The 16,181-nt window shown below is 33.6% G+C and overlaps 2 protein-coding genes and 1 long non-coding RNA gene across 3 annotated transcripts; 2 read left to right on the top strand and 1 right to left on the bottom strand.

The window, feature by feature from the left end:
• Positions 1 to 73: 73 nt before the first annotated feature.
• On the bottom strand, positions 74 to 3,000 carry LOC9312994. The gene is made up of 11 exons (XM_002875223.2): positions 2,648 to 3,000; positions 2,487 to 2,573; positions 2,221 to 2,379; positions 2,028 to 2,116; positions 1,841 to 1,929; positions 1,648 to 1,751; positions 1,470 to 1,557; positions 1,318 to 1,393; positions 1,115 to 1,229; positions 411 to 939; positions 74 to 331 (listed from the first exon to the last, which is right to left on the bottom strand). The coding sequence occupies exons 1-11, from the start codon at positions 2,892 to 2,894 to the stop codon at positions 238 to 240; spliced, it is 1,677 nt and encodes a 558-aa protein (XP_002875269.1). The 5' UTR covers positions 2,895 to 3,000; the 3' UTR covers positions 74 to 237.
• Positions 3,001 to 6,031: 3,031 nt separating this feature from the next.
• LOC110228596 lies at positions 6,032 to 7,449 on the top strand. Its single transcript, XR_002332067.1, has 2 exons — positions 6,032 to 6,415; positions 7,045 to 7,449. It is a non-coding gene; the product is annotated as an uncharacterized LOC110228596 (long non-coding RNA).
• A 5,079-nt stretch (positions 7,450 to 12,528) lies between these two features.
• Positions 12,529 to 14,793, top strand: LOC9312993 (piriformospora indica-insensitive protein 2). Its single transcript, XM_002876879.2, has 2 exons — positions 12,529 to 13,034; positions 13,360 to 14,793. The coding sequence occupies exons 1-2, from the start codon at positions 12,828 to 12,830 to the stop codon at positions 14,578 to 14,580; spliced, it is 1,428 nt and encodes a 475-aa protein (XP_002876925.1). The 5' UTR covers positions 12,529 to 12,827; the 3' UTR covers positions 14,581 to 14,793.
• Positions 14,794 to 16,181: the final 1,388 nt, after the last annotated feature.

Here is a 16,181-nt window from a genome sequence, read left to right as displayed (position 1 = left end):
TATTTTGAAAATTATGAATTTGAAAGTTTTGTTTCCAATTTAAAACCAAGATTGGATTACATAGAAGAATATATAAACAATTAAGAATATATAATCAATTAAGGGTTAATTAATAGTCTTTCCCCAAATAAACCAACAAAACCAAAGTTTCTGGATTTGCTTAATTTCAGATTTCAACACTCATAATATAACAAACAATGATCACTCAACAAATTTTTGTACAATCTGAAGAAAGATTCAAGCTTGGTCGTTCCATTTCCATCTTCGTCCCGCTTCTTCGAGAACCTTAGCTCTCGCTTGGCTTGCCTTAGCTTCATCCTCTATCCAAGATCTGCATTTTTCATTCACTCATAATTGGTTAAAACTTTTCCAAAAGATCAAAACTTTACTACAATAATAATATCCATTACCTTAGAATCCGAAGAGCTTCGATTTCAGCTTCTAGGATAGATCTTTTGTCGACAAGTGATTCAAGTTTAGATTGTATGTCACTTAGCATCTCTTGTAACTTGCTGTGCTCAGTCAGATAAACAGACTTATCGGATATTAGCCGTTGAGACATCTCATCAATCTCCTCACTCAAGCTATGAAGCAATTGTTTCTGACAATCTGTGGCTGCTTTTTCTTTCAAACGCTCGGCGAACCACTTCTCCTGAGTGTTTTTTTCTTCTTCTAATTCACTAACCCTGGAGAGATACAGCTCTTCCATCTCAACTCCTCGGGATCTCTCTGCCTGAATCTTCTCATCCCAAAATTGCCTTATCTCGCCTTTTAGCAACTCGGATCTGATTTCTTCCGTCTCAGCTTTCTGCGAGAGCGACTCTGCTTCTAACCTTGATAGCTCCTCTGAAATAGCTTTTACCATTTTACCGCTTGTTAATGCTACAGCTGCTTGTGCTTTTGTAACAGGTCTATTTGGCTGAAACCGCTTGATCCTACCTGTAAAAATTAAAATCCTCATTTGTTTTTCGAAATCTCTACGTCTACCTACAATCATGTACTAGACCAATTACTATACAACTTTACATAATGCCATTCCATTTGTGCTGTTATGCATACTGACATCAGCAGTACAACAAGGAAAGAGAAGATCACAATTAGAGGTAGAGAATACCAAAAACGTTTCTGATCGTACTCTTGTCACCCGTCAAGAAGTCCAAGAAGAATCCGAGAGCCATATCAGGATTGATATTCTTCGTGTCTATATAGTCTACCTTTGTCCTTGATATCTGGACTGTAAACAAGTCAGGCTTTTTAAGAGATAAAAGTATTTGATAAGCATCGCCATTATCCTCAAATGTTAAAACTTTATCACACCTCTTCCATAATTTCTGGATGAAAACCACACTCCAATTGAGCTTTCCAGTTAACCAAATCGAGTCGGGAAACAAAACTGCAGCCACCATATATGTTAAAACAATTAGAGATCAATGAACAAAGTGGATGAAGAAAGCTAATCGCCTCCGTACCTTTCAGGGTAGAAATTATTGTTTCCCGAATCATTTTGAGAATCTTTTCCGGATAGCTTGCTTGAAGTAATGCCTGCCTCTGCCAGGGCTGAATGAAAAATCGAAAAAATAAAAATCAGTTACAGAAGTTCTAATAAACTACTAAACCAAAGTAGAAATGTCTCTTATCGATATTTACCTTGAATGTACTCGAAGTCAGGGTCTGCGGTATTTATATCGTCAAATGCAGGAATTGAAGAGCCAGCTAAAGCTACTGCTGGCACAATCCTGTGCATTGGATTTCTAAAGGCAAGAGAAACACATTGTGTCAGTCCACCACAAACGCTAAGAGACTTTCATGTTCGGAAAAAATGTGCTCCAAGTATCATTACCTCTCTAATAACAAATTAGAACGAACTAGCCATCTAGCATACTCTCGCCTAGTACACAACTCGTCTGCCACTACATCATCTTCAATTATCTGAACAACTTAATTACAAGTAACATGGTCATGATCAGAGCTGGACAACTAAGGCTCAATTCAAGTTGTCGTATGAGAGCACGTATCTCGAAACAAACCTTTAGTTTCTTTAAAACTGCTATTGCTTCTTGTTGAGCAGCATCCACAGCAACCGGAATGGTGACACGGTGGGTTTTTCCGGTTGATGCTATAGCGGAAAACACAAATTAAGACTTGTTAAAGCAGTAATAACTACAAGTTATAGATTCTTTCACACTCACAAGTCACAAATTAACCAAGATGAGAACTTACCGGTGTCAACAGTATCTGAAACATAGTCAACGCTATCAGAGTTAGCCTCAGAAACAGAATTGTTCTCATCATTGAGTAGAGTTTCACTCTCTTCATTAGCATTCTGATCCAATTCCACATTCTGATAATGCAATGGATTACTAAAGCAAAATCTAAAACCTGTCAAAGAAACAACAAACCCCAAGAATCTCAGATTAAAACCATAACTACAAAATTCAATTCATCATCACTGGCAAAAACAAAAGAGTTAAGAATTGTTCTTGAACCTTTTCTGGAGATTGAGAAGTAAGCAATAGTAGCTAATACAACAGCAAGTGACGATCCAACACCAGTGATTACAACATTCCTCCACTCTAAACCCCAAAACAAAACACATTCAAATCAAATTACAAACGCAAAGTTAAGAACTTTATTCAAAAGTACTAACTTTTTTTAGTTTTCGAATGAGGAGAAGGAGGTTCTTCATCTTCAACAAGAGCCCAACCACCATATTTTTCTTTAGAAGCTTGAGAAACCCATGAAGTACCAGAGAGAGACGCGACGATGCGGAATCTTGGTGGTTTGTGAGGAGGAACGAGTAATGGGAGAGTGAGACGATGTCGTATAAGTAAAGGTGTGATTTTTGGGAAGAGGAAGGATGAAGTTGGAGACTTTTTAACGGAGAAAGAGCTCATTTCTTGTCTGGAGAATTAGGGTTTTTCTGGGTGGATGCTTCAATGATCAAAGAAAAGCAGCTAGAGAAGATGGGGAAGAGCTGGTGGGATTTTAATCTCATCGGCCCCATGTGGTAGAATCAATTTCTACTTAGCCCTTGTTATAAAATAAAATTATACAGGAATTAAATCTCTCTAGCCCCTTTTCCTCCAAACATTCTTTCAAAAATCCTCACTTATTCTCACTACTCCTCTCCTTCCCAATACATATAAAAACCAACTATACCCTTGCTTTTTATCCAATTTATTTCTACATTAAATTTTATTACCAACAAATTCTTAAAAGCAACCAATCATATTCATTCTCTCTCCTCTCTCATTAACTACCAAAAACCTTAAAAAATGAGATTATTCTTCTTCTTCTTACGACATATTTCCTCTCCTCTCTTCTTCTTTTTTTTTCTTCTCCATCTCCAAAGACATATCTCATCTCTTCTTCTTCTTCTCCATCAAAAAACTTAAAAAAATCAAATTCTTCTTCTTCTTACGATTCAAACATCTTCAATGACATATTTCCTCTCTATTTCTTTTTCTCCATCCACCATTAAAGCTCGTTGTTTACTTCTTCTTCTCTATCCACTAGTAAGTATACTTGTTTTTTTAGTGAATTATGATTGAGAAAAGTTGAATTCGTAGCTTGAATGCAGTTTTTGGTAGAAAAAATTGGGAATTGTAGATTTGGAACAACTGAAACCATTAGGTACAACTAAGTATAATATTACCGAAACCCTAAATTTGGTGCAATTGGGACAAATGAGTACAACTATGTTGATGGACTGCTACGAAAAATATAAAATTATAGACCATTTTCTTTCTCTCTTTCTTTTTCAGGGACAATAAAAAAGAATTCAGTCATGCGCTTTAATTTGCTTGTGCTTATGCTTTGGAGAACATAGAAGAAAATGAGGTAAGAAGAGGTCGAAGAGGCCGAGTAGTTAAGGCGAGTGGTTTACCAATGATGGTAACAATGATGGTGACGTTGATGGGACGATGAGGGTGACCAAGGTTGATTTCTAAGTGCCATTATTAGGATGATTTAAGAAGCGATGTTGTTTGTATTGGTTTTGTTTGTGAAACTTACTTGTTCTGTTTCGTACAACTAAGTTTTAACAGATACAACTCTGGTTGATTTTTTTATCGTATCTATACAAATTAAATTGTTTTGTCTTGGTGCAACTAAGTACAACCTGTACAACTAAGGTCTATTGCCTTGGCTAGTTTTCAGAGTTTTATATAATATGAAAATTTAAAACCAAATAAAAAAATCTTAAAAAATGCATACTCGGTGGTAATGAAACTACACAAGAAGTTTTTGACAAAAAAATTCATATTTTCCTAAATTAGTGAAATTCTTATCACAAAATCTCACATTCATACACTAACAACCTTATACTTCCATTGTTACTTTGTAGATTTGAACTAAAAATTTTTAAATTTTTGAAATACTTGTATTTTGATAAATATAACTACACTCATACAAAGAAATGGTATTTTGATGAGACAATACCATCGGTTCCACCCACAAAAATTAATTTAGAGTTGATAACAACTAGATTTACTAAATTCTCGATATTGTACAACTATGAGCAAAAATGTGCAACCGAGTACAACTGTACAACTATGAACAAATTTTAGATATTTATGTTAGATATTTCTCAGATATTTTTAGATATTTGTAGATATTTCTTTTATTTTTTATTTTAATCAAAATACTTAGATTCACCAAAAAAAAAAAAAAAAGTAAAATATTTTTTTTTCAACACTATATATTTTTTAACATACTTAGTAGATTCATAGTGTTGTTGTGAATTTTTTGATCAAAACACTTTGACTCATAGTTTTTTGGTGATTTTTCTGTCAAAAAAACTTAGATTCATACAAACCCAGATACATAGTTGTACATAAGTGTACCAGTTGTACCTAAACACTTAGATTCATACATAACATTAGAAACCAAAACACATCTGAACACACCAAGTCTTCTTCTGCTTCTTCTTCTCCTTATCCTTCTCTTTCTCCTTCTCCTTCTCAGTCTCAGTCTCAGTCTCCTTTTCCTTTTCCTCCTCTCGTAATAGAGAAACAAATGTTATAGGCTAATATATACGTACAAAAAATTTCATCTATGTCTGCAATCCACTCCTTATTAACTTACTTGAAACCAGATTTCTTCCAAAATTGACCAAGAGAAATCAATCATTTTAAGAAGAGTTTACAAACAAAGTTACAACTTTCACTCAATATCTCCAAATAAAAACAAGAAAAAGTAGCTACATGTCGTCCGAATTTCAAACCCGAATTGTAATTCAAATCCTATTAGTAATCTTAAAATCCGAACTGTAATCATAAAAAATCCTAATTGTAATCGAAATTCCATTCAAAATGCATTTGTTTCAAACAAAATCAAAGAGAATTACATATCAAACCCTCACATAGAAGAATAAATTGGAAGAAATCAAATCCTAATTAAACCCAACACAATAAAACAAAATTAGGGATCAAACAAATGAAATCTTACAAAGAGAAGACACGGCGGAGTTCTCACGGCGGATTTCTCACGGCGGATTTCTCGATTTCACTGCGAATTTCTCACGAAGAAGAAGGGAGAGGACGGATCTTTGGATCGATAGAAACGAGTGAAGAGGGAAGATGAAAAAGATGAATGAGTATCGATGGAATCGAGAAAAGAGAGAAAAAAAAAGAAGAAAAGAGATTGAAAGCTTTGTGTTTGTCGGATTGTTGACTCGAGACAGAGAGAAACGAAGAAGATGAAAAAGTCGTAGAGAGGAGAAATAAAAAAAAGGTGATTTGGAAATTAGTGTTTGGATTGACTTTAGGGATAAAAGATCCGAAAGTCATATGGATCTAGATCCAACTGACTGGTTGGGTCGTAAATAAGTGAAAATTCCTTGTTTTATTTGTCTTTTACTATTTTTCTGAATTAAAATAAACTATTAACTATATTAATTTTATTACGGGGGCTAAATGGAATGGATTTTGAGTACAGGGGGCCGACTAGATTAAAATCCAATTATACAAGTGTTTATTTTAATTTGAAATATTAGTAAAAGACAATTATATCCCTACCAAAAAAAAGTAAAAGACAATTATATTGAGGGTTTTCGACTTATTTACTGACTCAACCTATGTTTGGGTCAAATATCCAATAGTATTGGGCTTAATTTCGGATCTTTCTCTTATTTCTCAAACAAACCCTAATTCCCAAAAACGACAATCCTCCCTCCCACTCTCGACAGTCGGTCGTTTTCTTTTCCTCTCTACCGGTGACTGAGATTTTCCGATTTCATACTCCACTCCTTCATCTTCTTCTTCCAAAATTTCGTTTTCTTCTTCTGGATCCTCTTCTTCTTCTCCTGTATATCTTGTTTCAGTCGATACCATCTTCTTCCTCTTTCCTCTTCACTCGTTTCTCCGTGAATCTGAGATAGCCACCGTGAATCCGAGAAATCCACCGTGAAACCGCGGTGAGAAATCTCTGTGTCTTCTCTTTGTAAAAATTCTTTTGTTTGATCCATATATTTCGATTGATCCGAGATATGGTTTGATTTTTTTCTTTGAGCGATTGATTGTGTTGTGTTGGGTATAATAATGGTTTGATTTTGTTTGAAACAGATGGATTATGAATGGGTTTTCGATTGAATTTGTTTTTTTTTTCTTTTTCTTTGAGGGTTTAATAAGGATCCTTCGATTGATTGTGTTGTGTTGGGTTTAATTGGATTCCGGTTTAATTAAAGTTTGAAACAGATGGATTAAGGTTTCTTTTGTTTGAGTGTGTTGGGTTTTGATGATTTATGGATGGATTGTGTTGGGTTTTGATGATTTATGGATGGATTGTGTTGGGGTTTGAGGATTTTGATTTGTGGATTGATTTTCAGATTTCAATTTGTCTTGTTTTCGGATTTGAATTTGTCCAAATGTTCGATCTTGAATTTCTCTATATATTTCGGATTTGAATTTTTCATTTAGATAGATACAAATAGTGTGTTTCGGATTTTTTGAAATTTGTTGAAAAATCCAAACTTTATCTCTTGAGATTATGTGAGTTTGAGTTTGTGTAAGTAGATAGATATTGAATTTGTATTTGTTGTTGCAGGTTGGTTTACAAAGGCTATTACCATAGGAAGAGCTTCTAGTTCTAGAAGTGAACCATCTTGTTCTAGAAGTGAATAATCTGCCGAGCTTAGAAATCCCAAAAGACAAAGGCAATCGTATCCAAAGCATTCAGAGACAGCAGCTGCAGAGGATGATGTCATGGAAGATCAATGAGTCGAACCGTCTTTGGAGAATGTTTAGGTACAACTGGTACGATTAGGTATAACTATGTTTCTGGGTTTATGTTTTTTGATTATGTATGAATCTTATTATGGTCTCTGATGTTGATGTATAAATCTAAGTCTTACTTTATGAAAAAAGAAGAAGGAGAAAGAGCCTTATTTTGGTCTCTCATATTGATGTATAAATCTAAGTGTTTAGGTACAACTGGTACGATTAGGTACAACTATGTTTCTGGGTTTATGTTTTTTTTATTATGTATGAAATCTTTGAATCTGATTCTAGTTATGTATGAATCTTTTAATCTGAATCTTAATATTTTTATGTATGAATCTATGTATTGAATATAATCTAAGGGTTTTGAACCAAAAAAAAAAAAATTCTAAATTAATCAAAAAATTTGACAAATATGTAGGTTTGTAAGGGTTTTGGAAAAAAAAAAAAAAAAAGTGAATCTAGTTGATATTTTGGTATACCTGGCGCCGTTATTTTAAAAAAAAACTGACAAATGGTATACCTGGCGCCGTTATTTTGAAAACAATCATTAAATAATAGCTCAAATTTGTTCATAGTTGTACAGTTGTACTCGGTTGCACATTTTTGCTCATAGTTGTACAATATAGAGATTTTAGTAAATCTAGTTGTTATCAACTCTAATTTAATTTTTGTTGGTGGAACCGATGGTATTGCCTCATAAAAATACCATTACTTTGTATCTGTGCATTTATATTTATCAAAATATAAGTATTTCAAAAATTTATAAAATTTTAGTTCAAATCTACAAAGTAACCATGAAAGTATAAGGTTGTTAGTGTATGAATGTGGGATTTTGAGTAAGAATTTCAGTATTTTTTTTTAAATATGAAATTTTTTGTCAAAAACTTGTTGTGTAGTTTCATTACCATTGTGTATGCATTTTTTAAGTTTTTTTAATTTTGTTTTAAATTTTCATATTATATAAAATTCTGAAAATTGGCTAAGGCATTAGACCTTAGTTGTACTTGTGGTACTTAATTGTACCCAGACTGACAAAATTTGCACAGATACGAGAAGAAAATCAACCATAGTTGTACTTGCTAAAACTTAGTTGTACAACACAGAACATATAAGTTTCACAAACAAAACCAATACAAACAACATCGTTTCTTAAATTAACCTAATAAATAGCACTGAGAAATTAACCTTGGTCCCCCGCATCGTCTCCATCATCGTCTCCATCAACGCCCAAACCGCTCGATCCATGCGACCTCTTCTTACGTCCTCTTCCTCTATGTTCTCCAACGGAGGGGAATCTTGTTTCTTGTCTTCCTCCTTGTTTTACCTCATAATCCGGAGGATATGCAAACAGTTGCATTATCTCCTCAGGAAGAACCCATTGACTGTTATGGGAACCGGATAAATTGTCCTCGTATACGCCAAAACCCAAAGCTCGATCCAATAATACTTTGAGCACAAATCATGTGCCCAAAGATCGGGAGTATGACTGAATTCCTTTTCATTGTCCCTAAAAAAAACAGAGAGAAAAAAGGGCCTATAATTTTATAATTTTCGTAGCAGACCATCAACATTGTTGTACACATTTGTCCCAGTTGCACCAAACTTAGGGTTTTCGAAAATATTCTACTTAGTTGTTGTACCCAGTGGTTTCAGTTGTCCCAAATCTGCAATCCTAAAATATTTCAATAAATAACCCTATTCGAGATACGAATTCAACTTAATCATACTACACTAAGAAAACAAGTATACTTACCTTACAGTATGGTGGGAATAGAAGAAGAAGAAGAGAAGAGATATGTCTTTGGAGATGCAAGCTTTAATGGTGAGCTTCAATGGTAGATGGAGAAGAAGAAGAAGAAGAAGAAGAAGAACGCCGGAGCTGCAACGTCGGAGCTGCTGAAGAACGTCGGAGCTGCAATGTCGGAGATGTTGAAGAAGAAGAAGAAGAAGGTCTCGTAGGTTTATTGTCGTAAAAGGTGAGACATTTAGTAGGTTTGTTTTTTTTAATGAGAGAAGAGAGAGAAAGTTTTTGATTGGTTAAATAAAAAATGTGTTGGTATTAAATTAAATGTAGAATTAAAGGGATAAGGGGTAGAGTTGGTTTATGGAAAAATTGGGAAGGAGAGGGGGTAGTGAGAATAAAGAGGGGTTTTCCAAAAATTGAATCTTCCCAAAGGGGCTAGAGATATTAAAATCCGAGCTGGTGTGGTGTGATACAGCAAAATTATCCTTCTAATGAATCAGAGGGTTTTGGTTTATGTTTATTCTCCGATTTAGTCTCGGTTCAATCATTATCCTCCCAAAATAGTTAAAATGCCAGTTTTTTTTTGTCGTAATTAGAGATCAAATGAGCCATTTTTCAGGAATATTGTTTACATATATGATATGTAGCGGTTCTGTAAGAATTTTTCGTGCCAGATTGTCTACTTTTACATAGCACTATGAGAAATTAAAGATAAAGAAACGGTTGAGAATTCTTTCTTGTCGCTCTGAGATTTCTCCAAATACACTGAAAACACCAGCTATTCGGTTGGAGAAGATACCATCTTCACCAGATCAGAACAGTTTGTAAAGAACACTACCTCTTGATTATCCGCACCAATCATACACTTCATCGTCCAAAGAAGGGCCTCAACTTCTGTATGTAGTGGAGATAACCTTCTACGAAGGTTGGCAGCTCCCATGGTTGGCGGCTCTCTATTTAATGATATACAAAACCACCATGTACCGGAGAACTTATCACTTTCTTTCCATGATCAATCCACAAAGCAACGGTGTCCAGAATAATTCGAATCAAGTGAATAATCTCTCACTCGAGACCGAGTTAGCAAATCCACAGAACCATGCTTTTCATTATGAAGCTCGATTTGAGCTGATTGCCACAATTGTGCCTCTTTTTTCGCAAACTATAATACCTCTAACGGGTCTTTGTCTATATTTTCAAAGATTTTTGCATTCCTTACTTTCCAAATATACCAGATAATCCATGGAAAGACTGATGAATCCAATTCCGAAGGTATTCTCCAGAATAAGTGATCCAGATTCGCAAAAATAGATTCCGTGGGAAAATTCTCCATAGCCGTAGAAATCTTTGAAAGCGCCCAAATCTGTCGTGTCAGGTGGCACTGAAAGAGTGTATGATTGATTGTTTCCTCTGATTCGCTATATCTAGCACATCGTTTGTCACAATCAATTCCTCTTTTCTGCAAATTCTCCATAACCGGTACATAACCCGTTAAGATTTGCCACAAGAAATGGCGTACCTTAGGTGGACACTACATTTGCCAAGAATGTGCTTTTAGCGGTTTTATGTCTGGGCCAATAAAAGATAAATTGGTCTCCGACTTTTCTATCCGTGTAGTGTGATATCCCGATTTGACTGTATATTTTCCTGATTTTGTAAAATGTTAACCCAGAGTATCTTTCTTAGTTGGCGAGCCCACATGTAGGACACTTATTAGCTCGACATCTTCTGGATCAAAGATCGTCTAGATAGGCCTGAGATTTATATCTGTTATCCGCGGATATCCGTATTCATATCCGGTTTTTTATCCGAAAAACGGATATCCGGCCAAACGGATACGGATACGGATACCAAAATGACGGAGATTCCGGATACGAATACGAATACGAATAATCCTAAAATTTGGGTCGGATAACGGATATTCGAGGTATGTTTAGGCCCATATAAGATTTTGTAACTTAAAGGCTTTATGACTTATTATTTAGGTATTAAAGCCTAAAAATAATTGTAAGCCCAATTTTTTTATTGTTTTTATTTTATTTTTCATTGTTAATAAATAATATATCTACTTAAAAATAGAAAAATAAAAAGTTGAAGAAGTAGATACGTGTATATTAACATGTACTCCCTCCGTTTCATAAAGAATGTCGTTTTAAGGTTTTATTTTTGTTTCACAAAGAGTGTCGTTTTAGGTTTTCAATGCAAAATTTAATGATTTTTTATGTTTTATGACTATTAGTATTATGCATATTGTTTTTACTATTGGGCAGATTATGTTTAGGTATATAGTTAAGGAAAAAAGATACTCAGCTACACGAAGTATGACGGAATACATGGCTACACATGCCAAGTTTAAAAATGTACAACCAACTACACGAACTAAATGTATTACATGCCCACATATACCAACTATATGACGACATGTGCTTAACATCACGAACATTTATTCCGGTACACTAATCAACGAAATCCGGCGTTGACCATTGTTGACCGGTATTGACCAACAAAAATATTCAAAATTTTTTTTAGTAATTAGTTAATTTTTTTAGTAAATATTCAAAAAAAAAATTTAGTAATTAGTTAATTTTTTTAGTATTGACCGGTAGTGATTTTAATAATTAGTTAATTTTTTTAACTTCAAAAATCAAAACTAAACTAAAAGTGAAATGAAATAAATATTATTATTTTTTTTAGAAAAATTGAGTATATGACTCTTTAATCTAAAGTTTGCATGTTTAAAAAATATTAAGTTTTTTTTGCTAAAATCAAAATCATAATACATAGTTAAAAACATAGAAAATTTTACATACTCTTTAGTCTAACTTTAATATATTATTAATTTATGTAATTAAAATTATTAAAAAAAAATTCGCAATAACGGATAAATAACAAAAAAGGTCGTAATTTGTTTTTTTTAATATATAGCAAATAAAAAATCTAACGATATTGATTTTAGCAAAAAACATTTATAAAATAAGAAGTTAATGTTTTTATTGACAATGTAAAAATAAGGAATTCGCTTAATTATTTTTATTTCACTTTTATTTTAGTTTTGAAATTGAAAAAACTAACTAATTATAATAATCAATTTATTAAATATATATACAAAATTTATTTAAGTTGAATATACTATATAGAATGTGTTTTCCTCTTTAATTATACAATACAATAAAAGATTTAATAGAATAATTTTTTGTTTTTGTTTTTAATATTAAAATATAAAAAAAATTGAATATTTTTGTTGGTCAATACCGGTCAACGATGGTCAACGCCGGATTTCGATGATTAGTATACCAGAATAAGATGTTCGTGATATTGACCACATGTCGTCATATAGTTGGTATATGTAGGCATGCAATACATTTAGTTTGTGTAGTTGGTTGTACATTTTTAAACTTGGCATGTGTAGCCATGTATTCCGTTATATTTCGTGTAGCTGAGTATCTTTTTTCCTATAGTTAATGATGTTTTTGTTTAGAAAAAACAAAAAATTTAATGTTTTCTTAATCTATGTGCAAAACTCTAAAACTACATTCTTTGTGAAACAGAGGGAGTATGGGATATGGGAACAAATGCCACATTTACTTTTATGTGACAGAGACAACAACATATAACCAAATGTCTTTCTCGTTACAGTCCCTCGATTTCATTTTCATTTTTTCAGTCTTTTAATTTAATTTTCCCCTTCTCGTAACGTTTTTGAGCTATAATAATAAAGAGAAATCCATTGACTCCCCCAACGACCTCTCGCTCTCTCTTCAATAAATATTTTTAACACCAATAGATAAAGAAACCCAGAGATAACCTCAAACCAAAATCCACAAACTTTGTTTTATCTATCTCATTTCCTCTGTTTTCCCACAATGTCTTGGATTCACTCTGTTTTGTTCCTTTTTCTAACCTTCCGGTGGTGCGTTACCGGAGAATCATCACCGGAAGTCACTGATGATGGAGCTCCGATGGAGAAAACAGAACAAGAAGCTCTTTACTCAGCTATTCAAGGATTTGTTGGTGATTCTTGGAATGGTTCTGATCTTTACCCTGACCCTTGTGGTTGGACTCCTATTCAGGTTCTTGTTTTACTTTCTTACAAATCTTTGATTTATTCTTTTCTAGATTCTTGGGATTTTCTTGAACACTTAAAGTTTATGTTCAAGAATTTGTTCTGTAGTTGTCTGAATAATTCTGTCCCCTTTGAAATTTCCATAACCAGTAAGTGAAACTTTTAAGCTTCAACGCATCAAAGTGTATACCTATTTACATATAAGATCTCATTTTTATTTCTTTAAATGTTTTTGGCTTCAATTATATATGTACAATAATTGGCCCACAACTAACAAAATTCCTTTTTTATTATTGTTTCAATAATTTGAAACTTTTTTTTTGGATTTTCAGGGTGTTTCTTGTGATCTTTATGGTGACTTGTGGTATGTCACGGATCTAACCCTAGGTCTCGTTCATGAAAACTCGCTTTCTTGCGGTGCAAGTTTGAAGATAAAGCCACAGTTGTTCAAGCTCAAGCACTTGAAATCTCTCACGTTCTTCAACTGCTTCACTTCGCCGATAACAATACCTAAAGAGGATTGGATTAACTTGGCAAGTAACTTAGAATCTCTCGAGTTTAGATCCAATCCTGGTTTGATTGGTGAACTTCCTGAAACAATTGGATGTCTCACAAAGCTGAAGTCTTTGGTGGTTCTTGAAAACGGGTTTAACGGGAAGTTACCGACGAGTCTCTGCAATTTAACTAGGTTAAAACGGTTGGTTCTGGCGGGAAACTTGTTCACGGGAACGATTCCGGATTGTTTTAATGGGTTTAAGGATTTACTGATCTTGGATATGAGTCGGAACTTAATCTCAGGGACATTGCCTTCGTCCATTGGAGAGATGGTTTCATTGCTTAAGCTTGACCTAAGCAATAACCACTTAGAAGGCAAGTTACCTCAAGAAATCGGGTTTTTGAAGAATCTGACACTGTTGGATCTTAGGAACAACATAATCTCTGGAGGGTTGTTCGAAAACGTCGTAAAGATTCGATCTTTAACGGATCTTGTTTTATCAGGGAACCCAATGGGCAGTGATGACATGATGGGAATAAAGTGGGAGAATATGGGCAATTTGGTCATTTTGGATCTGTCAAAGATGGGTTTAAGTGGTGAGATTCCTTTAGGTTTAACAAGTTTGAAAAGATTGAGGTTTCTTGGTCTCAACGACAACAATTTAACCGGCACTGTCCCATCGAGAAGGCTCGAGACATTGCCTTGTCTTGGTGCTCTCTACATCAATGGAAACAATCTATCAGGAGAGCTTGAATTCTCAAGAAAGTTCTATGAGAAGATGGGAACAAGATTTAAGGCTTCAAAGAATCCAAATCTTTGTCAGCATGTCGTGTCAGAAGCTCAGCAATATGTTGTTGGATTGAAGTCTTGCATGATGGAGAAGACAGAGGGTAGTTCGGTAATTAAACAAACGTGGAGCAACCTTAAGGAGGAGGATGAGTCAAGTTCATCAATGGGTGTGATGGTTACTAGACACGTGTTGTTGTCAAATGGGTTCATGTGGAATTTGCTTTTGGAGCTTTCTCTTATATTATTATTGAATTTGTTAGTTTGTTAACTTTTTGTGTGATGGTTAATAGTATTGATGTGTTGGTTGATAGATTTTGATGTCGGTGTTTGCTTAAAAAGAAGAAAATCAAATCCTTTTGGATGTAACAAGTCTGGTTTCTTCTCCATCTGTCTTAATCTAAAAATTTGTATATGTTTGTAATGTAATTTACTTTTATAACTAACATATTTCGGATAGAGAGAAACAAATAAATTTTAGGAACTCCAATGATTTTTCTTGTTAATTTGTTCAATATTGTTTTTTTAAAAGTTTTTTTTTGTTCAACCACCAAACTTATAGTAATAAACAAGACTTAAGGCTTTGAACAAAAAAAAAAAACAAGACTTAAGGCTTTTCTATTGAAGTAACAAGTATAGATATTACGTTACATGACCACGATAAATTGTGCTAAATGTTTTGACGATCCTAAATTGGCATTTTAATCGTATAAAGTGTAAACTAAACTCTATAGTATAAGTTTAGGTTTTAAACATATGGTTGTGACTATAAATGTGAAATGCTTTCTATAAACATGCAAAGCATTTAAGCATATATCCAAAGATAGCTAACTTTGGTGTCTCAGGCTCTGTCATTGGTTTCAAACAGACAATACAAACCAAACCAAACAAAGCCTTGTACTGCCTGGAATTTTCTGACTTCGTATAGAGAATTTAATGACTCTTCTATTTTTTTCAATTTCTTTTTATAAATAATTTTTGTTTTATGAATTTTAAAAGTAGATACTGAGATGTTCAATTAAAGATAAGACAGTTAGGGGCTTTTACTTTTTAGTATAGACTGAAAAAATCTTCTTTTACATTTTTACTTTTTGTTTTTAGGTTCGCAGTTAGCTTTTTACGATCATTTATAGCTATTTTTTCTCTTTCTTTTGTTGCTTTCATAGGCTCTGACGCTCTGTCTCCATAACTCCGTAAGTCATTATTAGTTGTTCATAGGTGACGGCTTATGTACTTTTCACTGTATTTACTACCAAGACAAAAGCAAAAATAATTGTTTTGTTGTTTTATAACTCGGTTGCAACAAGTTTTGATTTTATGTAAAAGATTTTAGCGACATTAGATATCGAATTTTGTTTGTAGACAAAAAGATATCTAATTCGTGTCTGAATTATGTTTGACAAGTTTTTTCTTTTTCCAATTAGTAATCTTTTACGGAGTTATATTGACTTAAACGGACCCGCGGTCTACCGCGGAAGAATATTGGTTTACATATGTTGCGTTTAATATTGTGTGTGTTTTTTAGTAGAACGAATCGTGTAGTATACTTATAAATATTCATAATAACGAATTGTAGAGAAAATGTAAAATTGTTTATAAATATACCCATCGTAATAATTATGATTTACAAAATAGAATTTTGTGTTTTAAAATTCTAAAATTAGACGATTCATGAGAATTAGAGCAGTCAAAATAGGTCAAAAACCGCGGGTCCAGCCCACATCATCTCACTATGGGGCAGATTTGGGAAAATATATTAAACCCGCAAATAAGCGGGCCACATGGATTAATTCGCAGTGGGTCATAGGTTTAATCAGTTTTCATCCGTGGGTTGGCGGATCAGCCCGCATATTAGTATTTATTGATAAAATT

Source organism: Arabidopsis lyrata (genome assembly GCF_000004255.2).
Source record: "Arabidopsis lyrata subsp. lyrata unplaced genomic scaffold ARALYscaffold_5, whole genome shotgun sequence".
NCBI lineage: Eukaryota > Viridiplantae > Streptophyta > Magnoliopsida > Brassicales > Brassicaceae > Arabidopsis > Arabidopsis lyrata.
This window is presented reverse-complemented; position numbering and strand designations above follow the sequence as displayed.

Excerpts from the sequence above, each read along its gene's own strand:
- LOC9312994 (XM_002875223.2), bottom strand. The coding sequence starts at position 2,894 with ATGAGCTCTTTCTCCGTTAAAAAGTCTCCAACTTCATCCTTCCTCTTC. Across the intron at positions 2,380-2,486 it reads CTTCTCAATCTCCAGAAAAG|GTTTTAGATTTTGCTTTAGT; the intron begins GTTCAAGAACAA and ends TTTCTTTGACAG. Across the intron at positions 1,930-2,027 it reads CAGTTTTAAAGAAACTAAAG|ATAATTGAAGATGATGTAGT; the intron begins GTTTGTTTCGAG and ends TAAGTTGTTCAG.
- LOC9312993 (XM_002876879.2), top strand. The coding sequence starts at position 12,828 with ATGTCTTGGATTCACTCTGTTTTGTTCCTTTTTCTAACCTTCCGGTGG. Across the intron at positions 13,035-13,359 it reads GTGGTTGGACTCCTATTCAG|GGTGTTTCTTGTGATCTTTA; the intron begins GTTCTTGTTTTA and ends TTGGATTTTCAG.